The 26198-nt window shown below is 32.6% G+C and overlaps 1 protein-coding gene across 3 annotated transcripts in view; it reads left to right on the forward strand.

The window, feature by feature from the left end:
- The window catches only part of IMMP1L (inner mitochondrial membrane peptidase subunit 1), a 70380-nt gene that overhangs the window by 7147 nt on the left and 37035 nt on the right, over positions 1 to 26198 (forward strand). The window contains exons 1-3 of one of the 3 annotated variants that reach the window (XM_057747556.1): positions 8820 to 8951; positions 10843 to 10954; positions 20985 to 21240. In XM_057747556.1, coding sequence (XP_057603539.1) covers positions 21165 to 21240 — 76 coding nt within the window. In that variant the 5' untranslated portion in view covers positions 8820 to 8951; positions 10843 to 10954; positions 20985 to 21164. Of the gene's footprint in view, positions 1 to 8819; positions 8952 to 10842; positions 10955 to 20984; positions 21241 to 26198 lie in introns of those variants that run through there. The other 2 variants (XM_057747555.1, XM_057747557.1) reach the window with 2 other exon arrangements.

Consider the following 26198-nt stretch of genomic DNA (forward strand, 5'->3'; position numbering starts at 1 on the left):
CAAAGATAATCTCAGTATTTTCATCTAAAAGCCCTGCTGTTTACTTTTAAACATGAGTCTGCCTTCTGTTGGAATTGATTTTGTCTTTGGTGTGAGGCAGGGCTGAAGGTGTATTTATTTTTCCTATTGACCTAGCACCATTTATTGAAAAGGCAATTCTTTCCCTGTCATATTGAACCGTTACTTTTTTCTTTCTATCTTCTTTTTTTTTAAATTAATTTATTGGCTGTGTTGGGTCTTTGTTACTGTGCGCAAGCTTTCTCTAGTTGCGGAGAGTGGGGGCTACTCTTTGTTGTGGTGCACGGGCTTGTCATTGTGGTGGCTTCTCTTGTTGCAGAGCATAGGCTCTAGGTGTGCAGGCTTCGGTAGTTGTGGCAAGTGGGCTCAATAGTTGTTGCTCGTGGGCTCTAGAACAAAGTCTCAGTAGTTGTGGTGCACAGGCTTAGTTGCTCCGTGGCATGTGGGATCTTCCCAGCCCAGGACTCTAACCTGTGTCCCCTGCATTGGCAGGTGGATTCTTAACCACTGCGCCACCAGGGAAGCCCCATTACTTTTTCAGTAAATAAAGTCACACATATTAGGTAGATTTTTCTGGACTTAGCATTGCATTGGTTAGTTTGTGATTCTTCAGGTTCTCCAGAAGGATGACTTCTTTTCTCTCAGAATTTTAACCACCTGTATTGCGCTGCACACAGCTAAATCAGTACAAGTAAGATGCTCACCCTTTGGAAATCTCTTTTTACAAGTTTGACTCACCAACAAAATCTTATTGTTCTATGCAATCTGTGGAGCCTTCACATAATTGTCCTTGTATTTTGTCCTCAGTTTGTGTGTCTTATTTAAGGGCGGGTTCGTCTGTTATGAGCTTACTTTTTAGTGACTGTAAATGATTTCTTTATTGCTGCTATTGGTTACTTGTGTTCTTTTTTTCTTTTTCATTTTTAGATTTGCTAGGATCTTTCATTTTTATTAATCTTTTTTTTTTAAACCAACTTTTGGCTTTTAAATTTTTTTCCCTGTTTTGTGTTTACTTTCTATTTTATTGATTACTGCTCTTTATTATTTCCTTCCTCCTGCATTCTTTGGTTTTGATTTGCTGAAATTTTGGTTTTTCTCTTTTGGGTTAAAAGCTTAATTCATTGATTTTTCCACCTTCTTTTCTAGTATACTGTTTATAGTTAAGGGTGATTTTCTCTAAGCACTATTCTAGCTTGTATCCCACAGCTTTTAACATTTCATGCTTTCATCATCATTTATTTTTAAACTTTTTTAACTTTTTATTTAGATTTCCTCAATTTTTAGAACACTTTTGAGAGAGCTGAAATACTGAATTATATTGGATGCCAGGAAAGCAGATGTAATCTGGGACTGTCCAGGGCACATGAGAACTTAAATTCATCCTAATTTTAGTGGATTCTTAAGTATAAGCAGAAAACTGGGGTTTTAAGTTAAAATTTAAAAATCCATTGTGTATTCATAACTGCTAATATTCAGTGTAATAGGGTAGATGTGTCAAAAGATAAACATCTTTTGGTTCAAGGAGATTTTTCAAGTAAATGTATCTTTAAAGGTGAACAAGACATTTTTAGTGGTAAACACTACAACACTAAAAAATTTTTGTGTTAAAAGCAAAATTGCAGAGGTAGAATGGTCCAGCATAGGTAAATCTCCCCATCTGGGATGGTTCTTCATTTTTGCATGTAGCCCAAGTAAGGAATTTAACAATTGCTGACTAATGCCTGGTGCCCCTTTCCTGTGTCAGCTAGAGCAGTCTCATGGGCATAAAGCTGCTGTGCTAATCTCAGCCCAGGCATTATTCAGATTATTCTGGACATTTCTGATGAGATATCAATTCCTCCTCAGTATGAATGATTATGGCAGCCCAGAGAAAGGCCAGATATTTAAAACCATTCCATGTGAAGCTTCTTACATCACATCTACTGATTTCTCATGAAAGATCATATAAACTAGTGATGATCCCCTCTGAAGAAATACATGTTTCTTGACCCAATAAGTAGTGTTATCAGAGGGAAATATTTGACTGCTATTTCCCAGTTTAAGGATATGAAGTTTCTTATAGGATAAGATGAAAGTTAAAAATCCTAGCAAACATTTTCATCAAAAACTTAGAACTAAATTACACAACTTTTTAAACTCTTTGTTCATACCTCTTGTTCTATCTTTCTTTGAATTATATTTTCTTAGGAAACACTTAAAATTATTTTCAAATTTGGTAGCATTAATTAATTGCATTCTCTATATTGAATTCTTTCATGATCTCTTCCATATCCATGATGATATTTAGTCTCTCATTTGTAATGCTATATCTTTGGATTTTTCTCTCAGTAACTTTGAAGGATTAAAAAAAACTATTTTAGTGATGTTTTCATAGAATGATGCCTTAGATTTAGGCATTAATTATTTCCTTTTATAATGTTACTAATTTGTCTTTTTCTGAATTTAGTCTTTCTTCTTGCTTCTCTTAGGTATTTTTTGTTTTTCATTGTAGCGCTTTTAAAGGCAGTAATTAAAATATAGCTGTAGTGAACTATTATAATTTCCAGGTAAGCCCTATCCAGTATTACTTCCTATGTTGATGGAAATCTTCCATACCTGCACTGACCAGTATAATAGCCATTAAACACATATGGCTATTGGGTACTTAAAATGTGGCTGATATAATTGAGGAACTGAATTTATAATTTTGTTTTAATTGTTTAAATTAAAACACTACTTTTGGCCAGTTGCTGCTGAATTGAATAGCATAGCTCTAGATCAATATTTAGCAAAATTTTTCTATAAAAGACCAAATAGTAAATATTTTAGGCTTTGCAGCAGACCATATGGTCCCTGTTGCAATTACTTAGCTCTGTTGTTGTAGCAAAATAACATCCATAGACGTGTAAACGAATGAGTATGGCTGGGTTCCAGTAAAACTTTATTTGCTAAAATGGAGTGGGCAGGATTTGGTTGATGGGCTCTAGTTTGACAACTTCTGCTCTACAGCAAAGATGTATCTAGGGGTCTATTTTTCTTTTTCCTTCTCTGTATTCCCTGGGTCCTTTCCATTATTTTGTCTCGTGTGTGTGTGGGTGTGTCTGGGTGTGTGTGTGTTTATTTTTGGATGTCTTTTCCTGTAATATTTTAGAGAGATTATTGCTCTTCTTGGGTTGTTACTCTATATTTCTTCAACTTTTGTTTCAACTTTTCTTTTTTATATAGATGTGGGGAGGTGATGGTGGACAGGCATTCTATTTTAAATTTCTCTAAACTCTACTCTTTGTTCTTTTAATTCTACTCTTTTATATGCCCATTGTCTCATAGATACAATGTCTTACCTAATTACTCTGAAGATGTTAAATAGAATTATTTTCCTTTTATTTTCCTCCCTGAATTACCTCTGATTTCTCCATGGTTGCTTGTTCTGTTTTTCATCCTGGGCCTCCTTTTTCATTCTTGTGGTTTCCTTAAATACTGATGATCATTGGTTGTTCATTCATGTTCATACATGACTATTTGAATAATATAGATAACTGGAGTGGGTTTTCTCTTCTTTTATTTCTCTAGCAAATTACCCTAAATGGAAAGAATATTGATGGGAATTCCTTGTGAGTAGGTAGGACTTAGAATTTTTTTTTTTATTATTAAAGTATGTTGATTTGCAATATTATATTAGTTTCAGGTGTACAATATAGTGACTCAATATTTTTATACTCTTTTAGTGTTATTGTAAAATATTGCCTATATTTCCTGTGCTGTGCAGTATATTCCTGTGGCTTCTCTACTTTATACATAGTAGTTCGTACCTCTTAATCCGCTATGCCTATTTTGCCCCTTTCCTCACCCCCTTCCCAGTGGTAACTACTTGTTTATTCTCTATATCTGTGAGTCTGTTTCTGTTTTGTTGTATTCATTTATTTTATTTTTTAGATTTCACATATAATTGATAACATACAGTATTTGTCTTTCTCTGTCTGGCTTATTTCTTTTTTTTTTTTTTCCTTTATTTAAGCAAAATACACTCCAGTTCCATCCATGTTGTTGCAAATGGCAAAATTTCTTTTCTTTTTATGACTAATATTCCATTGTATGTATATACCACATCTTTATCCATTCATTTATTGATGGACATTTAGATTGCTTTCGTATCTTGACTGTTGTAAATAATGCTGCTGTGAACAGTGGGGTAAATATATATTTTCAAATTGTGTGTTTTTGTTTTCTTTGGATATATACCCAGAAGTGGAATTGTTGGATCATACAGTTCCATTTTTAGTTTTTTGAGGAATCTCCATGCTGTTTTCCATAATGGCTGCACCAGTTTACATTCTTATCACCAGTGTATGAGGGTTCCCTTTTCACGGACTCCTCACCAACGTTTGTTACTTGTGGTCTTTTTAATAATAGCCATTCTGACAGTTGTGAGGTAGTATCTCATTGAGGTTTTGATTGGCATTTTTCTGATGATTACTGATATTGAACATCTTTTCATGTGCCTATTGGTCATCTGTATGTCTTCTTTCGAAAACTGTCTGTCTGTTCAGGTCTTCTGCCCATTTTTAAATTGGGTTGTTTGGGGTCTTTTGTTTGTTTTTTATATTGAGTTGTATGAGCTGTTTATATAGTTTGGATAATAACCCCTTATTAGTCATATCATTTGCAAATGTTTTCTCCAGTTTAATACTGTTTATTTTTGCTTTTGTTTCCTTTGCTTTAGGAGACATACAAAAAATATTGCTACAATTTACGTCAAAGAATGTTCTACCTGTTTTCTTCTGGGCGTTTTATGATTTCTGGTCTTAGAGTTAGGTCTTTAATCTATTCTGAGTTTGTTTTTGTATATGGTATAAGAAAATGTTCTAATTTCATTCCTTTACATGTAGCTGTCCTGTTTTCCCAGCATCACTTATTGTAGAGACTGTCTTTTCTCCATTGTGTATTCTTGCCTCCTTTGTCATAGATTAAGTGACCATAAATGTGTGGGTTTATTTCTGGGCTCTCTGTTATGTTGCATTGATCTATATTTCTGTTTTTGTGCCAGTACCATACTGTTTTGATTACTGTAGCTTTCTAGTATGGTCTAAAGTCAGGGAGTGTGATATCTTCATCTTTGTTGTTTTTTTATCAAGGTTCCTTTGGCTGTTTGTGGTCTTTTGTGTTTCCATATAAATTTTAGGATTATTTGTCCCAGTTTTGTGAAAAATATCATGGATATTTTGATAGGGATTGTGTTAAATCTATAGATTGCTTTGAGTTTAGGTAGGACTTAATTATTGATGTGTTTTGCTCAGAGTGGATAAGCAGGGAGCAAGCAGACAGGCCAAGCCCTTCTCTAATAGCCTGATGAGGAGGATCCTGTCCTAGGTTTTCAACCAACATACTTTGGAGCCCAAATTCCTCTCACGCAGCTTAAACCTTTTTTTATCCTCCATAACTGTTGATTCAGCCAACAACCCCTTTCTGCAGGAAGAAAAGATGCACCTTCCCTGAAACATTCTCCTGTGTGTGTCTTTGGACAGCAGTCAACATACTTTTTTGGACACCAAATAGTATTTAAGGTTTTTCAGGCCACGTGTCCTCTTTCATAATTTTTCAACACTACCATTGGAATGCAGTTGTAGACAGTATATTAAAAAATGAGGACAGCTGCATTTTAATGATGCTTTGTTTATGAACACTGAAATTTGAATTTCATATAATTTTTACATGTCACAAAATCTTCTTCTTTTCTTTTCCTTGAGCCATTTTAAAGTACAAAAACCAGTCTTAGTTTGCAGAATATACAGATACAGATGCTAGCCTGGAAGGTTTGCCCTGTGAATCATAGTTTGCCAAACCCTATGCTAGGCTGTTGCTCTCTCTGCCCCTTCTACCTGTCACTGTTATTTCTATCTTTTAGAAAGTTTCAGAATCTCTAGCATGTTGATACTTTTTACTCCCTTTTAGTGGCCTAAGGGTCAGCCTTTCATTCTACTCAGGCCTTCAATGAATTGGATGAGGTCCACCCACATTAGGGAGGGCAATCTGCTTTGCTTAGTCTGAGGATCCAAATGTTAATGTCATCCAAATACACCCTCACAGTAACACCGACAATAATGTTTGATCAAATATGTTGACACCACATGGCCCAGTCAAGTTGGCACATAAAATTAACCATCATTGTCAATTAGCTAGTAAGTGATAGAGCTAGGATTCGCAACAGCGGTGAGTTGTCTGATGACAAAATTCAAGCTTTTATTTACGATTTGTACCTGGACTCAAACTCAGCATTAGTATCCTCCTGAAGTTAGCCTTTTATTTAGCCAGTTTATGGATATTCACGTAAGAAATGCAGCATGTTCATCTGACTAAAATGAGTAAATTCAGAATGACCAGGGTGTGTAGAGAATGTGATATGAAACAAAAAGTAGTAAGTGGGACATATTTAACACAGAGGGGAATGATTTTGAGTTTCAGAAGATCTGTCTTAATCTTGTGAAAGAGAAATTAGACCCCTTTGTTTTTGCAGAGCATAGAAATTTCAGTTTCAACTCAGATTAAAGAACTTTTTTTCATCAGAGTTATCCAGCACTGAAACAGGTTTTTAATCATTTTAAAATGTTTGCTTTTAAAAATCTTTAGAGGGGCTTCCTAGGTGGCGCAGTGGTTGGGAATCCGCCTGACAATGCAGAGGTCATGGGTCCGATCCCAGCTCCAGGAAGATCCCACATGCCGCGGAGCAACTAAGCCCGTGTGCCAAAAAAAAAAAAAAAAAAAGAAAGAAAGAAAAAGGTACATGAAAAATCTTTAGAATTTTAAGGGCATGTTTTTACCTTTTATATTTTTTCATTCCTCAAAATGGAAGATTAAAAAAAAAGTTAAATGCAATTTTGTATTATAATTTTATCATTTTCCAGAATGGAAGATTTGAAATTAATTTTGTAGTTGGTTTGGTATTCTAAGGTTATTTTAAAAAAATTTAAAAAACGGGTCATGTTTCCTTTTTTTATTAATATTTCCTAAATGAACTCACATGGAATTAATGAATTACTGTCATATATGATGATCATTTACCCTCACTGAGCATTGGAATATGTTCATTTTAGAGCTTATCAGTAGCCTGTGATTCGCTAATTGAAGTAGTTGTCAGCCTTCTCAGCTGGCTCAGGGTCTTGGGTCCTTTTTTCATAGGAAAACTCTTTTTGTGATAAAAATATACGTAAGATTTATCGTAAGCATTTTTAAGTGTGTAATTCGATGGCATTAGGTGTATTTATGATGTGTAAACATTGCCACTATCTTTTTCCAGAACTCTTTCATCATCCCAAATGGAAATGCTTTACCTTCCCACTCTGTCACTGCAGCCTCTGCACCTCTATTCTATTTCCTATCTCTATGAATTTGCCTTTCTAGGTACCTTACATAAGTAGAATCATATAATATTTGTTCTTTGTTAGCATTTGCATAATGTTTTTCACTTACCATAGTGTTTTTCAGAATTCATCCATCTTGCATCACGTATCAGAACTTCATTCCTTTTTATGGCTGAGTAATATTCCGTTGTATGTATAGAGCACATTTTGTTTATCCATACATCAGTTGATAGACACTTGTTCTGTTTCCATGTTTTGTCTGTTGTATAATGCTGTAATGAAAATTAGAATACGAGTATCTGTTAGAATTCCTTTAGGCATATACCTAGGAGTGAAATTGCTAAATCATATGTTTAACTTAGTGAGGAACTGCCAAAGTGTTTTCCACAGTGGCTTAACCATTTTGCATACCCACCAGCAGTACACAGAAGTTCTAGTTTCTCCATATCCTTAGCAACTTTTGCTCTTTCATTCTTTATTTATTGGATAATAGCCATTCTAATGAGTTTGAAGTGGTATCTCATTGTGGTTTTGATTTGCATTTTCCTAATGATTTGTGATTTTAGCATCTTTTGCATATTTCTAGACATGCTGAGAATTTTCCAAATCAGCAAGTGCTGATTTCTTGTTGCTTAACTTCCTCAGTTTATCTCCTTTTATCCTTTATCCTTCCTCAATTTATCTCCTTTCTCTCACATTTTACCGTAAGCAGCAAGGAGAAACCAGTACATGCCTTCAGCATTTTGCTTGGAAGTCTCCTCAGCTAAAACATCCAGGTTCATCACTTATAAGTTCTTTTCACCCAACATTAGAACACATTTCAGTTTTGCTACATTGTAATTAGCAAAGACTGCCTTCCCTCTAGTGCTTAATAATATGTCTTTCATTCCCTCCTTCAGAATTCACCAGAAGTCCAGTTAATGTTCATATTTCTATAACATTCTGTTCCTGACAAATAAATGTATTCTCTAAGATGATACAAGTTTTCTCTGCCATCCTGTTCACTTCCTTCTGAGCATTTACCAGAATCTCCTTAACATCTCTATTTCTGTCAGCTGTCTCAAGGCAATCTACCAACAGTCTCTTCAGTCTTTTTCTTTCTTTTTTTAAAATTTTTTATCTGTTACAGCAACACCCAACTTCCTGGTTCCAAAATTTTTATTAATTTCCTAGGAATCCCATAATGAATTACTATAAACTTGGTGGCTTAAAATAACAGAAATTTACTTTATTATGGTTTCTGGGGCCAGAAGTCCAAAATTATGTTGTCAGCAGAGCTATAGAGGAGGATCCTTCTCTGCTTCCTCCAGCTTCTAGTGGCTCCTATTGTTTCTTGGCTTGTGGCAACATAACTTCAATGTCTGCCTTCACTTTCACATTGTCTTTTTCTGTCTCTGTGTCCTTTTGTGCCTCCTATGAGGACACATTCTCATTGGATTTAGGGCCCACCCTAATCTACTATCATCTCATGTTGATCCTTACCTTGATTATATCTGCAAAGACCCCGTATTCCAATAAGGTCACATTCTGAGGTTCCAAGTGGACATGAATTTGGGAGGATGGGAGAACACTGCTCAACCCACTATAGTCTCTTTTTAGGTAATTATATTATAAATGTGTCATATAATCTACTTATAATTTTTAAAACTCAGAGTTTTTGCATAATATTTTGTGGTGAAGTTATTTCACCATGCACTGATACTGTTAATGTTCATATTAGGGTGCTGAATAGGGAAACCACTTTTCTTTTTAGACTCTATAATATATATTAGAAGTAGGGAGCTCTTTAATGTGTCTTTGCTTTTTAATGAGGATATTGTACACATGTGCATACACACACACACGAATAATAGCAGTCAAGTTCTGTTAACTTTAAAAAGTTTGTTACTCAGTACTTATTCACACTATATAGTAAGATCCTAAATCACCTCTTTATTGGAATAGTGGTGGTCTTGAATGGAAAGAGTGTGTGTTTAGAGTTCCTTGAGATTTTGGGGTGTTTTAAGACTGATTCCAAAATGTTTAGTGAGTTCTTCAACTATTTCAATAACTCAGAGGAAAAGATATTTTTATGAGTAGCAGCAATATAATGTAAGTGTATTTAGTTGAGTCTTCTAATCAGGTGGAATTGTTAAGATCCAGCACAGTGCCTGTAAGTGGGTGAAAGTATATTTAAGCAGATTGTTGTTACAGAAAAAAGAAAACAAAAAAAACTCCAAGAAAACCTCACTTTTAAGGATCCTAAGAGAAAAGGGAAAAAAGATCGTAGGGTTATCAAGAGAGGAGATTAAGTACAACAAAAATTGGGGTTGAAACAGAAATGCATTATAAAAGCAAGGGAAGGTAGCTTGGCAAAAATGAGGAAGTATCAGAAAAGTAAAATGTACAAAAGCAAAGGCAAGAAGTAGTATGGGGAAGACTTTAAGGAGAGCAAAAGATGAATAATGCTATGACGAGCTTTGTGTTAAAGGGTAAAAGATTAATATATCAGACTTTCTTTCAATTTCAGTCAAATTAGTGATATTTATTAGAGAGTCACTGTAGTCTTGATATCATTCACTCAAGTCAAGCTTCTGATGTCATTTTCCTAGTAGAAAATAGTGGGAACCATTTTGTATATTATTCATTAAATTTTAAGTAAATATATTATTTATATTATTTATGATATAGTGACGTATAGTATTGTATATTATGCAAGCTATGTTATTTATATATGTTTCAAGGTAACTATTCGTATGTTATCTTCTTTTAATGGCAAAAATTTGGTTTTTGGTGTAGAGAATAAAATTTTGCATGTAAACTCATATAAAGCAAACTGTTTAGTGTTTCAAGTAACAGTGTTGATACATCATTTCCTCAGTCATAACAACTGACATGGAGGTATTATCATTGAATATGAGGCAGGTTTTGACATCCAGGAGAATGCCACACATAGTATGTTGTGCCTTTGACATATTATGACTGGTTACGGAGTTTTTCTACAATATCATGTGCATTCCTCGTATTCAGTAAATATCTGACTAATCAGTCTTAACACACCAGTATTACAAACTACGTCTCTGCTGCCTTTTTATTCTTAAAATTAACCCTAGATATTCATTAATGCTGACATGTAGAAATGAATATTATATCCTCCCTATTACCTGCAAATTGTTTAGAAGGATTTGATATGTCAGAACTGTATATGGTTGGCTTATCAACTCCTTTAAGTCCTTGACCACAGTTTTCTCTAGGTTGATTAATGTATTATGTTACCCACTTACTTTTTTCTTCTACTTAAATTCTCTGGTAAATAAAGGACTTTAATATTCTGCTTTTTAAAATCATTTTATCCAAAGTGTCACTGAATATCTGAATTCAGAATCCCATTGATCCACTAAGGAAGATACACCTTAACAACTGAGAGACATTTAGTCATATTGTATACTAATTCAGCTAAATATGGCTGAAAGAAGCCTTTACCTAATATAATTTTGATTTTCTACTTTAGGAATCCTGAAACCATGGATCACCTATATATGCTTTGGGACATGCTTTAGATGTTTTTTCTAGAAGCCGTGCAAGTACCCTAAAAATTGAATGTATTGTTGAAAAGACTTATGGTAAGTGGGTTTTTTCCCTTTTTCTTGTGTCGGTTTCATGTTGGGGTTAAGTCTTATGAATGTTGTAATGCTGCTCCCTGCTGGACATAGTGTAATTTTTTAAAGTTGACACTTGATGGGCAAGTAACTGGTTAGCTGGACCAGTAACTGGTTAGCTGGATCCCTATGAAGGGGAATCCTTGACTGCATTCACAAAACAATAGTATACAGCCAGAACAACTCTGTTTTCATAATGGGTGATACCATTGCCATTGTGTTGATATCTGGAGCCTAATGAAAGTGCTGATAGTCTTGTTTCTAAGTTTGATTGTCTGCTTCCTGTTTAGTGGCATCTAAAAGTTGTCATAAACATACATTGAAGGGTGCCTGTAGGTGATGGAACTTTTAGTATTTCCTAAATTATGTGTGTGTGTATATGTCTGCGATTTGTCAGATTATGATTATGATTATTACTGTCTCTTTTGTAATCATTCAAATTCCCTGTATGTTTGTTTTCCAAAGGAAATATTTAAAACAGTTTCAGTATAATTTAAATTAGACACTATTGGATATATTTTGAGTGAGTTACCCTACATTTCATTTTATACAGTGGGCTTTAAGTGTAACTTGTTTTGTATATCCATTCTATAATCTAGCTATTATGTTTTCTAGTACAGCCAGTGAACCATTCTTACACAGAGTGACATTGGACTGGATCTCAGTTGTCATATCTGTGTCCGAACTATTGTGAACCCTCATACTGAATGCAAACACAGGTGTTCCTAAAATTGTTTTAAAATGTGTGAGAGTTAAAATTGTTTTTCTTTCTAATTTTGAGCTAAATTATTATATATTTTTTGGAGTACAGCCTGTATAAAATTAATATCTGGTTGTAATGTAGGTTTCTTTTGAAAGTAAGCACACATTTTCTTGAAAAGAAGGCAAAGTGACAGGCACAACATTGAGCTAAGCAAAGAGTTAACAGGATAACTGTTCATTGCCATGAACATTCTTTTACATATCATGTGTTGATTTTTATGTCAGGTGGAAAAAGTCGTATTTTCAGGTTAAAGATAATTGATTAATTTAAATGAGTACATGAGAAATTGTTATATCCTGAGAGTAACACATAATAAATATTGGAAAAGATTCTGAAGTGACCATAATTTCTCTACTGTAGCCCTTAAATACATTCTAAGTGCCATGTAACTTCTGACAGTTTAAAAATAGAATACATGTAGATATACAGATATAGATATAGGACCTAACGTCGTAACTCTGTTTTACTTTATTAGCACTTTGATTCCATTTACTATCGTGTCATGTTTTCTATAACTTCTTCACTTTATTGATGAAGAAACTAAGGAGAGCTAGAGAGATTGGATGAATTGCACAAGGCTATTTAGCAGGTTGGAGCTAGAAACCAGACCAACCTGTCTACTTGGCAGTCACAATTTAAAGAAAACAAAGTGAAAAGTGAAATCAGGATATTTTCTTGAGTGTGTCCAGCTATTGAAGTGGAAAATATGCATGACTAGCTTTCAGAAATTATCAGATACTCTTTTAGCTCTTCACTGAGAACTGGCCTTGCACAGGGAATTGTGTGTTTAAAGGCCCCTGAAATGGTATTGCACTTTATCACAATTCATCTTCTGAAAGGCAACTGTGGTATATTCTAACTTTGAGTGAGAATTTTACTTAGAATTCCTCATTCGTTGGGCTGTTATTAACAAGTGGTGTACTATTTCTTATCTGTTAATTTTGTGAGTAATTGAACCTTACCCTTTTGTGTGCCAAAATTTATTTCATATGAATTTTTTTTATAAAATGTTTTTGAAATATAAAATATACTTTTCTGTTTTCTGAAACAGAACAAATTGAGTATAATGTAAGTTGTTTTTGTTTTTGTTTTTTTGATGGCTCAGAGTTGTTATTGTGAACATCAGTCATTTCACAGAATTTATGTGATTTCCTCAGAGACTGTTATGCTGTGTAGGACTGTTCCCCTAACTTGTCCTGGACTGATAAATTTTTATGTCCTGGGTGCTACTTATGATGTGCTTTTTTGTTTGTTTTGTTTTAACCTTTGCTAGGTTATTCTTGTTTTTTGCTGTCAGTGCGTTATATTGACTCTAATGTAAAAATCAGCATTTACCTAACGTTTTCATTGCTTAGGTGACAGCTTAAATATGGTTCTGCTCCATCTACTGATTAAGGGGGTAGAATCTGTGGCAGCTTTTTAAAATTTACTTTGGGATCAGCAACTAGACTTGCCACTTTGTTCCAAGGGACTGAGATTATCTCACAACTGATTTCTGGATGATTGAATTGCAACATAGATTTAGGTGTATCAATGCTTGTTGTATCCTTACTTGGGGAAGAAAAATTATTATGTACATATTTCTTACAAAACGGTGCTATTGAAACTGGATTTACTTAAGGATTCCTTAAGTAGGAAGTCCAGTGAACTTAAGTGGTTGTTTTTAATTGTAAGGCATTTGATAAGATGGGCTTTGAAATAAAAACAAAGTATTAGGTGACATTGCCTATTGAAAATGGCAGTCATAAAGATTAAACCACCTTTGAAATGATAGCTTTGTAAAGGAAAATTTAGAAGTATCATAGATTTGGTTTCCTGAAAACATTTAAGTGCTTCAGGAAAACATTCATTTAAAAGTGAAAATGTATTTGACTGCTTTCCCAGTTATAAAGTACTGAATGTGAATTTAGAGGAAAAAAATTGGGGTGGGGGGTATATTTGTGTTTAAATGAAAGGAGATATCGGAAAGAAAGATAGTTGCTATCCCAGCACATTAGGCATCAGTATGATGATTTCCTATGTTATCAGATTTTTTTTTCAACTTGAAAATTAAGTCAGCAAATTTTACATGTGCATTTGGGGAAAAATAAACAAAGAGTTTCATATAGTTTTTTCCAATGAGAACATCTTTCAGAATTGCCTAATGAACAAAATATCTTAGAGGCCCAAAAAGAGGAATAGCTTTTTTCTGGGGTACATCTGAGATGTATATTGGTGGAAACAAAATGACACAGTCCCTATAGAAGAAAAATCAGCAATTTCTAGAAAAAGATCAATGCATTTACACATTTATCTCAGGACCAATTCTGGGAATTTATTACAGATATGCTTATGTATTTACAACATAGCATATGCATAAAAGTTTTCATTGTAGCGTCTTTTGTAGTAGCAAGTTTGGAAACATCCCTAATGTCTATCAGTTGAGTACTGGTTAAGTGAACTCTGGCATAGCTGTACAGTGAAATACTCTACAGCTGTGAAAGTAGGAAGGATGTTCTCTATATGAAAATTTGGAAAGTTTTCAAGTATACATTGTTATTTGAAAAGAGCAAAGTTTAAACGGTGTATAGTAAACTACTTTTTGTGTAAAGGAGGAGAAGAATATATATATTCATAATTGCTTATATCTGCCTAAAGAAAATCTGGACAGGTATGCAAAATCTAAACCTTGTTTGTGGATGGGTGAGGAAAACAAAGTGATGGAACTTTTACTGTATATCTTTTAGATTGTTTTTAATTTTTGAATATGTAGCTGTGTTACTAGTTAAAAATAGTTTTATTTGTTAGTCAAATGAGAGAGAAAGAAAAGGATAGACATGCTGTATTTCCCACAGAATTAGGCAGTTTTATTCATTTATCCCCAGAGCCTGGAAGATAGTAAGCACTGAATAAATATTTATTATACAAGTGAAATGTGAACTGTATAATCTTTACGTGACCTTTTTTAGCTTATTTCTTAAAGTATCTTTTCAATATGAGAAAAACGGTGCTGTAAATCATGTGTTAATATAGAAGTAAGGGAAAATATTTAAGTGGGAGATAATGAGATATATAGTTTAGTTTATTGTCAAATTATGAAGTTTCATTTAATTTGTAGGATATTGATATTAAAGAATTATATTTTGACTTCGCTGAAAAGTAAAATGAATATTTTCAAAAGATTCCCGTTAAATTAGGTAATAAGCTTTCATAACTGAAAGCTTATGATATTTGAGGGTAAAGGGGGAAATGGCAGACATATTCTTTATACTGCCTTATCTTCTATGCTACTTTAGTTTCTCACATAAGGGCAATTTTTCAGTCCTAAGGCTATTTTAAAAGCTCTGTTATAACAGCAGCAGCAGCAGCAGCAGCTACTCCTGACACAAAGGCAAGTTATCTCTGGAGATAAGGTATTATAGTTTGGGAGGTGGGGAAGATAATAGGGTGAGTGGCTGTTCCTCTTCCATTTATAAGAGTTCAGGAACTTATCTTACCTATTGGTTTCAAAAATTGATTATTCAAATAAGTAGTATAAGTAGTATAAGAACCTTTAGTCTTCACCTTTAGATTTTATATACATTAGGTGTTCGTAAGTTTCTTATGAAAAGGATTTTGACTACCTTGTATATCTGTATTTGTGTGCAAAATTGCCATTTTAAAGAAAGCTATACGTATGGAAAAGTGCACATATTATAAATGGATGACTCAATGAATTTTTCAGAAGCCAAATACAATCGTGTAACCAGCACCCAGATACAAAAAAGAACATTATCAGCACTCTAGAAGACACCTTCATGCTCTCTTCCAGCCACTGTTTCCCTCCCTGCACAAGGATAACACTACCTTGACTTTTAATAGCGTAGATTAGTTTTACTTGTTTTTGTATTTTATAAATAAAATTATACAGTATAAGTTTTTTATGTCTGGTTTCCTTTGTTCAACATTATGTCTTGAGATTCATCTACATTTGTTGCATGCACTTATAGTCTGTTCAGTTTCATTGATGCATTCCATTATATGACTATATCATAACTATTATTTATTTTGTTAATGGACATTTGGGTGATTTCCATATAAGGTTAAATATCAACATTCTAATACATATCTCTTGATTAATATATTTATGAGTTTCTTTTGAGCATATGTCTAGGAGCAAAATTACTGGATCATAAGTATGTTTATTTCCAACTTTAATCAAAATTGCCAGTTTTCTGAAATGGCTGTACTAATTTACATTCCTGTGAGAGTTCAAGTTGCTCCACCTCTTTGCTAACACTCCATTTTCCCCATCTTTTTTATCTTTCAATTCTGGTGGGTATAAAGTTGTAAACCATTATATTGTTTTAATTTCTAGTTCCCTGATTAATGAAATTAGGTACTTTTTCATATGTATATTGACTGTTTGGGTTTTTCTCTTTTGTGAAGTGCCTGTTCACTTCTTTTGCCCACTTTTTTGTTGGGCTGTCTTTTTCTCTGATTTGTAGGAGTTCTCTATATTTTCAGAATATGAGTCCTTCATTTTATAAGTATTGCAGTTATTTCTCAAACTCTGAGGTTTGCCTTCTCAATCTATTAATAGTGCTTTTGATGAACAGAAGTATATGACTTTAAAGTACTCTAGTTTGTCATTTATGTTTAGTGCTTTCTACATCTTGCTTAAGAAATAATTGTCTACTCCAGGGATGTTCTGTGTTTTTCTCTAAAAGTGTTATAATTTTACCTTTTGAATCTGTCATTTTGGCCTGTATTTTCATGTTATTTTGCCTTTCTTTTTAGACTCAATCTATGTCTCCAGACAGAAAAACAAAGTGGACTTTTGTAACTAAACATAATTATGTACCGCTTACAAAATACCCCCTTAAGAAAAGAGTACCTAATCTATGTTTACTTACCTGCAGGTTTAATGTACTGCTTTGTTTATTTGTTTGTTTGTCTTTAAGGAAAGTTTACTAGAAAATTCAGGGAAGAATTTCTGGGGTGGGAAAATGTTATGATTGTCAGTATTTTTAACAATTCTATTATTCATAAAAATGTTTATCCATGAGATTTTGTGAAGTATTTACAGACATAATTCCAGTTACCTCATTTGGGTATAGTTTACTCTGTTAAAATTTAGGAGATTAATTGAGGAGAAATATTAGGTTTTAACTTTTGTCACCAAAGCAATATAAATGCTGTCTATTGTGTTTGAAAATTATTTTTATAAGCTTCTTTTTAATTATTTTGATTTTAAGTAGGATTTCTTGTGAGCATCCATTTGTGTACATTACAAACATTCATAAGGCCTTCAGTGATACTTTTTATTATTCAAAAATATTTTAGATATTTGTTCTGTGTGCTATTATTGATATTTCAGCAAAGTGTTTTTATATACCCTGGTATTTTCGTTTTTATCTTGTCAGTAATATTTATTATTAACTTCATGATTATTGTGTTACTTAATTTTACATTTATATTTCATGAGAATAATTGCCTATTTAAAAATGTGTTTTGTCTCTGATCACAGTGCTGAAATTAAAGAAAAGTGATTGTACTTGATTCTTAACTAAGCACTTAGATATTTTTCACTTGTCATCTACATTTTTTAGTTTAAAGCATCACATTAAATATAATGTTATCCTGGCTTTTATTTTAATTCATGCATTTAAAAACTGAAATTCAGATAAGAGATATTTTCAAAATAAATTCAGCATATTATTTATGAGTGGAGCAACACATTAGCATTGGGTTCACAGTAGATCATATCGCTTTTATTCCATCTTACAAGCTTAGCAGCACAAACAGAATAATCAACATATTATTTGGCTGTCATCTGCTGAACAGAAACCAGAGATCACAAGGAGGTTTTCCCTAGCTGTGGTGATGGCCTTTTTGTTCCAAGCCCCCATCTGGGAGGGCCATGGTGTGTTATCATATGGAACGCGGGGTTTTCTGTAATCTGCTTAGCTGCACTGCAGTTTGAATCTTCATTCCATGTTTGTGTAATTTATAATTTTAATGAGACCATGGCTCTTGTGGGCTTTGAAATATATTAAAAGCTCTTTTGTGCATATGCTTTTGTTCTTGCTTAATAGGCTCAGTGTATTTAAAACTGATGAATTTTTATTCATGAATTTGGATGTCTGGGGATTAACTTAGACTGAATATCATTGCACTCATATTTTGATGACTAGAAAGTTTTTTATTGTTATTATTTTGAGGCTTTTTGTGTGTGTCTATGTCAGTGTGATACTTGTAACCAGAAAAGAACTTAAATGGTTTTAAAAGGATAGGAAAAAGTGACATGGCTAGGTTATGAAGAATTGATTTAGATTTTACCCATGTTATTTATTGATACTCATATTTTATCTTTAGTCTTAGTATTTTAGAAACATATTAGGAAGGGATAATTATGAAAAAGCAACTTTTAAATGAGTTAATACCTTACACACTATTGCTTATATTGAAATATTCCAATGTATGACAAAGATAGACTTTGTATTTTAATTATATAATATCATTGTCTGTGGTCATACTAAATCAGCCATTAACTTTCTTGAATTATGTTAGGTATATATTTTATATTTTAACTACTTACAGTTTACCTTGTTTCTGTAAAACCCTTTTTTATTAATGGATTATTTTTTCTTTACCTACATTGATGAAATGATGAGAAGGCTAATGAAAAAGCAGCTTTCTAGTAATTTATAAAATTGATCTTTTAAATTTTCTAAAATTCTGAAATATACTAAATGCTTCAAATCTCTATTATAGTTGCTACTTAAAATGTAGTTTTAAAATTTTGATATAAACAATTATATAGCACGTTAGGCAAAAATCACGGCCCTTTCTAGATCTAGACTTTTTTGAAGTTGCTGTCTATTGGGCTCACTGAGGGATAACACACAGATCTTACTTGTCTTTTATGAAAAAAAAGTTGCCCAAGCTGTATTTTTTTCTAAAAACCTATGTTTACTGGGCTAAAGCATTTTTGTAACTATAAAACAATTCGTTTTTGGTCCATGTTGGTCATCAATTTGGCTAGTCCCTTCTTCTCCCCCCACTACCCTTAAGCTGGAAATATGAAATAGAAGCTAAAATGACAGCATTTTGTTTTTCTTTACTAAGCTTTTCTATTAGATTTGATACTTGAATGTTTGTTTTTCCAGAATAACCCTCTGCTGTAGTGTTTTATTAGTAGTGCAGTTTCAGTTAGTTTAGGAATATGTTATTGAAAATGTATGATCTGCTAGAGCAGTGCTGTTCAATAGAAATATAATGCAAGTCATACATATATATTATTTAACCCATTAGATCCAAAATATTATCTTTTCAACATATAATTAATACAAAATATTTTGTTCTTTTTTTGTACTGTCTCAAAGTCCAGTGTATATTTTATACTTACAATACATCTCAATTTGGACTAGTCACATTTCAAGTGCTCAATAGCCATATGTAGCTAGTGGCTACCTTATTGAACAGTGTAGCTCTAGAGTATTACATATAAAAATCATAACAGAAATGTATATTTTTTGCATTCTTCATTATTTTTCTCATAATATCCTAGTAAAGATAATCAAAGAATATTCATGTGCTATAAAGTTGAAATTACGTGTAGTGTTTTTTATAGCTCTAGCACTGATACTATTGGTAGCTGATTCATACACAAAATCAGAATTATGTCACCTGACTCTTGAGTATTTATCAGATATTAGGTAGATACGCTTACAGGTATTGTGATGATAAGGAGATAATAATGGCCAATGTGATGGATGTGGTATGTTCCTTAACAATTGTGGGCAAATCAAACTTGTCAAATAAGTCATATATCAAGTATACTGAGGAGCTTAATTTTACAAGAATCCCATGGCGTATCTTGATACTTTTATTTCTTTAAATAAAGTTGAGAACTCCTTCTTCTCATATTCTTGGAATTTTTCTGGATAGGTATTTGTGTGAATGAACATGAATCTCTTTTCATATATGTTTGTGTAGAGTTGGTATAGCTTTAAATTTCTTGGAAGTAAAAAGCTGAACATAAAGTATTGTTTTCTAAATATCTCTAGGATTCCATACATTTTAAATGCTCTGTATATATGCAAATATAAGGAGAGGTTATTTCATTGAGTACTTTAAAAGTATACAGTTAAGAATTATAAAACTGAATTACAATTCATTTGAATTGATTCAAATATTTTAAAGTCTGAAATGATCAAGATGATTTGTATAAAATACTGCTACTGTACCTACTTTATAAAAAAAGCAGAGACCTTATTACTTGTAATTGACCTTCCTGTTCATGTATGGTTTAGGGAGAAAATTTCTGAATAATTCACATTTTCTAAATTTTGAGGGAAATGAGCTAATTTTTATGTAATCTAACTTTTATGTAGATATTGGCTGATGTCTGTTGTATTCTTTTACTCAGATTTTTATTGACTTCTCTTCGTGACTTATGCATTTAAAGTGTTGGCACAGAATGTTAAACTGTTCTTTAAACAATACCTCTAGTTTCTTGGAGATGATAAATCCATCCATTGATTTCCTAATTTTATTATGTACACAGTCAATTGTAATCCAAGATTACAGCAAACAAGATGTTAATTTCTAGCCATAATCTATGTACATTTCAATTACAGAGCATGATTGTTATAGAAGCATGGAATAAAAAGGAATAACATTTGTGCTATCCTCACAGGAGCTGTCAATAAAAGATGTAATAGGGGATTTAGGAATCTGGAAATGGCCAACTAATTTATGTGAATCTATTTTATTTCAGCTAGAAAGACCAAGCTCTTTTCCCGTCTGCACTGCATATTGCAGAGCACAGGCTGTCTATAGAAAACCAGGCGGCTGCATATGGATAGTCCCTTGATATCATTCACTTGCTGTGTAATCTTATTATGCAAAGTTCTAATCTTCACCTAGAATGAATGCCTCTGGGTCAGAATATAGTCATATCAGGGTTTTTGAGGTCATGTTTTGTGATCCTTAGCTTATTCTTCTAAGTAGGGCTGGGATTTAAAGGGTATTCCCCAGACACCAGCAGATAGACAGCAGAACCTGCTGCCTTTTTGGAAGACAAGATCAACATGAGGTCCCTGGTAGGATTAAACTTGATTTGTAGCTGTAGGATTTTTTAACAGATGTATTATTGGACAGGGAATAGGGGGCCACCAGCACAGCAAAATTGAATCACGACTGGCATTCTCAGGGAGTTTGCTGCCTGCTAAAACAGCAGCTGCATGTGGATTTGACTTCTTTCAGGTGAAGCGACTTCCAGTCATTTGGAAAGGATGGGATGAAAAAGAACCTTGGTGATAATTTTGATGTCTGCAAGATTTAGTACCAGTGTAATGGGATTATTGGTAACACCTTCACTGCAGAAAAAGCCACCTGGCGCTATAACTGGCAGCAACTGAGAACTAATCCTTTCCCATCTCTTGGATGTCATTCATGAAGCTCAAAGCGATTTCTGTCCTGCTAACTGTGATTAATTTTATAAACAACAACAGAAAATCAGGTGATTAAGGCAAAGAATGTTTTTTATTATTTAAAATATTATTTAAAATATGCCTTATTATAAGCTACATGACTCATAAATTATGTAAGACATATGTAGACTATAAACTGTGTATGACTTAAAATTTATTAAAATGTTCAAATAGGAAAATTGATTAGTAATGTCTTTTATACTTTTTCCAGGTTGGTGACATAATATATTTGCTATTGGTAAGGATTTATATTTGAGATTAAATTTAAATACTTTAGCGTTCTTTTAGCTATAAGATCATTATCAATAAATCCACCTGTCTATAGGTATAAGGAATTGGAGTAATTTGTCATACATTTTACCTGTTTTATGATTGCTTCAATTCCTGCTGATTAAATGTTTTTAGTGAATAAAATGTTTAATGATATGAAATTGTATCAACACATACTTTTGATAATTAAGGAAATGCTGGCTCAAATTGCTGATAAAAAGAGATCTTTGTGAAAAAATGTATGATCTTATGTAAAAGTCATAAAATAGTTAATATTAATACTGAATGACTACTTTTTAAAATCAGAAATTCTTAAAAGTTTTCCTTTAGCAGATGGGGGTTTTGTTACTTGCTCTAGAATCATGTATTAGTTAATTGAGGGTTTTTTTAAGCATTTTCTTTCAACCAAAAACTTTATCAAGTACTTTGTTTAGAGGTGTTAATTATTTTAATATTCTTCTCTTTCATGGTCCAGAATAAACTGAGAGAAAATGAAGTGAAATTATCCCATCAGTCAGCCAAACAGTATGCAACATAACTGCCAAGACTAGAAAAGATAATTAGTGTTGTCATTGTTATGATCCTGGAGTACTTACTTTTAAAATATTTATTCATAGAACTTGATTTTTTATCTTGTGTTTTTTGATTTAGTAGCTTTATATTTGAAAAAATAGATTATAAAGCCTTAATCTTAATGCTTTTAAACTTAAAAATCTTAACTAAATATAGGTGACTAAAATATTTTTTGTAATTATAAGAATAACTTAAATATAATCAACCATTATGAATAATATATTGATTTACTTGTAGCCTCTGTTTAAGTATAGTACATTTTACTTTTCTCCATATGAGGTCTTTATCTAAAAAATCAATAATAAAATATAATAAATTTATGTAGCAATCATTGATCAAACCTCCCTAGCAAACTTGTCATTCTTAATGAATTTTGTTTTAACTGGTTCCTAGCTATTGTATTCCAAAATGTGTTTCTTCATTTGTTGTCACATTTAAAATGAATGAATGAGAAAGCTTAATAGTATTTCTACTGAACTGCATTATGTTAGTTTATAAAGGACTTTTTTAGCCTTCTATTTGTATTTTTACTGTTTGAAAAGCTGTTTATGTAAAATTCTGTACACTGAAAAGATCTATTCATGAAATAAGTGGGCTAAAATCTTTTTCTTATCCTCATAATATATTTTAAGTATACAATATTTGATTTATGTGTAATTTCAAATTATTTTGTGAGATAGTGTATTTCTCAGGGTAACTTTCTGTGGTAGTTAATAGTATTATAGAATCATTTCAAAAATGTAACTTTCTTTCAAAATAAAATTTGTCTCAAACTTTGATTAAACATGGTCACTGTTTACTTTTCTGCTTTTTATTCAGCTGTTCACTGAGCGGCATTTGAGAGTGTGTTTTCCTTCCCTGTCCTAGCCATTATTCTTATTTGATTAGAAATGGTTATCTACTTTGGAAAGTCCCAAATTAACTCATCGTAATTAAATTCATTAAACATATAGGGTCTTCTCAATGATATACAGTCTTTTCAAATAGGTGTGGTTTACTTGAATTTAATACCTTATTGATGACATAAGAAAGTTGACTCATCTTTAAAAGCTACAGCTAATAATTTATTGGGTAGGTGACTCATAATGGTGTCAAAAGTTAAGGTAGTTTATTTTTGGAGATAAGAAAAAGGGGTATAGAATGGAAGAAATGAAAATTTTTAAAAAAAATAACTCAATTGTAACAGAAGAGCAGGATGGGAATCATAGGGCTTATTGATTATTTAAGAGATGATAAACTTTTTTTCTTTTCTGGTGATTTGTGAGCCTTAGTATTTCCTCTAAAGGGCCATGCATGAACTGTAGACTGGCACACTATAGCTAGCCTATAATAATGCAAAATGATATTTCTTCCATTTGGATGAATATGCTTCAACTATTGCTTGTACAACTTGTATATTGTTCTGAAATAGATTATATGGCCATTGGGGAATTATTGGTGAATGAATGGGGTGGTTTTGGTATTTCACTGTTTGGAAGCTGGTACTTGATTGTATTAAAAGTGTCAACTGCTTATGCTTTATAAACATAGAATGTTTTGATTTTGTGCACATATATATATAAAGTGAACTTCAGAAAATAATATAGGATTTTTAAAATCATTGAAATTTAGCATTATAAAGTTTATTTAATGATGAAAATTTATAGAATTATCCTGAAGTTAACATTTAGTTTAAAAATAATGAATGGTTAAATTTTGTCAAGTTTCTGAAAATGGTATGTCTCAGTGGTCTCAAATAAAGCACAAAATCCTTTACTGGGTTTCCTTCCTGGGAGCTTATTAAAACTACTAATTCTGCAGCTTTGCTCCCACAGATTGTTATTCATTAGCTCCATGATGGGAGCCTGGAAATTTGGATTTTAAATTAGGTTCTTGAGTTATTTTGATGCTGCAGTCAAATTTAAAGCAGTATTCACTGCTTTAGATTTAAATAGATTTAAATAAAATCTTCATTGATTATGGGGATAAGTGCTCCTTGAATTTGCAGTTCTAGAAAATAAAAAATACCCTCTGCACAAGTCTTACAGTAGATTTAACATTATAGATTTGAACAATTCATGAGCAGCCTTGAAGGTGATTTTGAAATGGCAAGAATTTGAATTACTCTGATGGAGAGGCTGCTGTGTGAGAGTGAATTATTTAGCTATTGAACAGAGTACACCACTCAGCATCCATCTCTTAATGAGTCTTTGTTGTTCTCTCCCTGTCACATTAACTTTCATTCGGGATCTGAGATGGACATATATCTTTCGGTTATTTTCTATATATATATTACTTTATATTAATATATATACACACACATGTATATAATTAAATGGGGAAAGTGTATTTTGTGTAGATATTCTTGAATTTTAGAAATCATACAGGTCTCAGAAATGTCATAAGTCTGCTGTTTTTTTCTTGTCTGAATGAAGGTAAATGTAGCAAAACTGTGATGTTGGGATTTGTCTTCTGCTTCACATCTACTCTCTTCTGACCTTTTCTTAATGTGCATCCTTCTTTAAATGCTAATATATTCACTAACTATTCCATTTATCAAAACAAAAAAAGTATTATATTAATCACTTCTTTGATTGACTGTTTATACTTTAAAATGAACGAATTTCTGTAAACTGATAGTCTCAATTAACCCTGATACTTTACATTTTTCCCTGTTTCTAAAACAAAATGCTTTTCTCTTGTTTTCAAAGGAATTCCAAACCCGAACAGTCAGGTGGATAATTTCCTTTGTGGCTTTAGGTATTCTGAAATCATTGTAAAGGCTACTTCCATGATTAGATCTGAATCAAGATCTTAGTCTTGTACCCCTATTCCCAGAAACTTTTAAGGATGGAGAAATAGCTACTTTTTTTTTCAACTTCTAGAGTTCACTCTGCTTTATCTTTTAAGCTAGTTTTAACATCAGTCCAGCCTCTCTCCCTTGCCTATTTTATAGTTTCCAACAAATTTCTTTGACTTTTGAGAGGCAGTATAGTATAGCATAGTGATGGATTTTGGAACCCAACCTCCTCGTTTTGAATTCTGGCTCTGTTGTGTATGAGCTATGTGATTTTGAATAGTTCCTGAACCTTTCTGTCCCTCAGTTTCTTTACCTGTAAAATGGGATACTAAAGTTCTCATATAGTTATTGAAAGAATTAAATGTGTAAATGTATGTAATTAGAACAGTGCTTGGCATGCAAGAACTACTGTTTAAGTATTGGCTGTTATTGTTGTTACCGTTATTTTGGCTTGTATTTGAGGATTTTTTATGTATGTTGAAAGAAGCCATTATTACATCCGACATAGTGTTTTCTAACTTTATGTTATAGGAAGGAAATTTTTAAAAATCTATAATGTAGACATCTTTTGAAAGTAGACAGCAACCGTACTCCCTTATGCCAATATTATGTGGAGTTTTACTATATTTTAATCAGAGTCTCTTAAAGGTTTTCTAGGGAGGATTATCGTACATTTCTTTTCCTGTATTATGTGGCACAGTCACAATTTAAAATTTTCATTTCTTTTTTTCTAGCTTTTCTGTTAGCTGATAGAGTTCATAGGCACCCCACCCAAAGGAATTGGTTCTCTACATTAATAACTCAGTTTTTTAATTGAAGTGTAGTTAATTTACAATGTTGTGTTAGTTTCAAGTATATAGAAAAGTGATTCAGTTATACATTATACTTTTTCAGATTCTTTTCTATTATAGGTTGTTAAAAGATATTGAGTATAGTTATTTGTGCTATACAGTAGGTTCTTGTTGTTTACCTATTTTATATATAGTAGTATATATATATATATGTTAATCCCAAACTAGTTTATTTAACTCAGTTTCTTTTAAAAGTGAGTGTGATAGGGAATAAAAAGTAACAAATTCTGTTTCCTAGGTAGAGTAAAATTCTGTATGCCAAAGCTTCCCAACTTTTTTCACAGCACACGTGGCAAGCAGTAATAAATGACTAGACGAGGAAGGCTGCTCAAGGATAGAAGTGGCCTTGGCCACACTGGGAACTTAGAGCGGTGGTTCTGAAATTTTGCTTCAGAATCACCTGAAGAACTTGTTAAAACACAGATTGCTGCACAATACTCCCAGAATTTCTAATTACGTAAATCTTGAGTTTGGCCCAAGAATTTGCACTTCAAACAAGTTGCGGTTTGATTCC

This window comes from Hippopotamus amphibius, chromosome 9 (assembly GCF_030028045.1).
Source record: "Hippopotamus amphibius kiboko isolate mHipAmp2 chromosome 9, mHipAmp2.hap2, whole genome shotgun sequence".
Taxonomy (NCBI): domain Eukaryota; kingdom Metazoa; phylum Chordata; class Mammalia; order Artiodactyla; family Hippopotamidae; genus Hippopotamus; species Hippopotamus amphibius.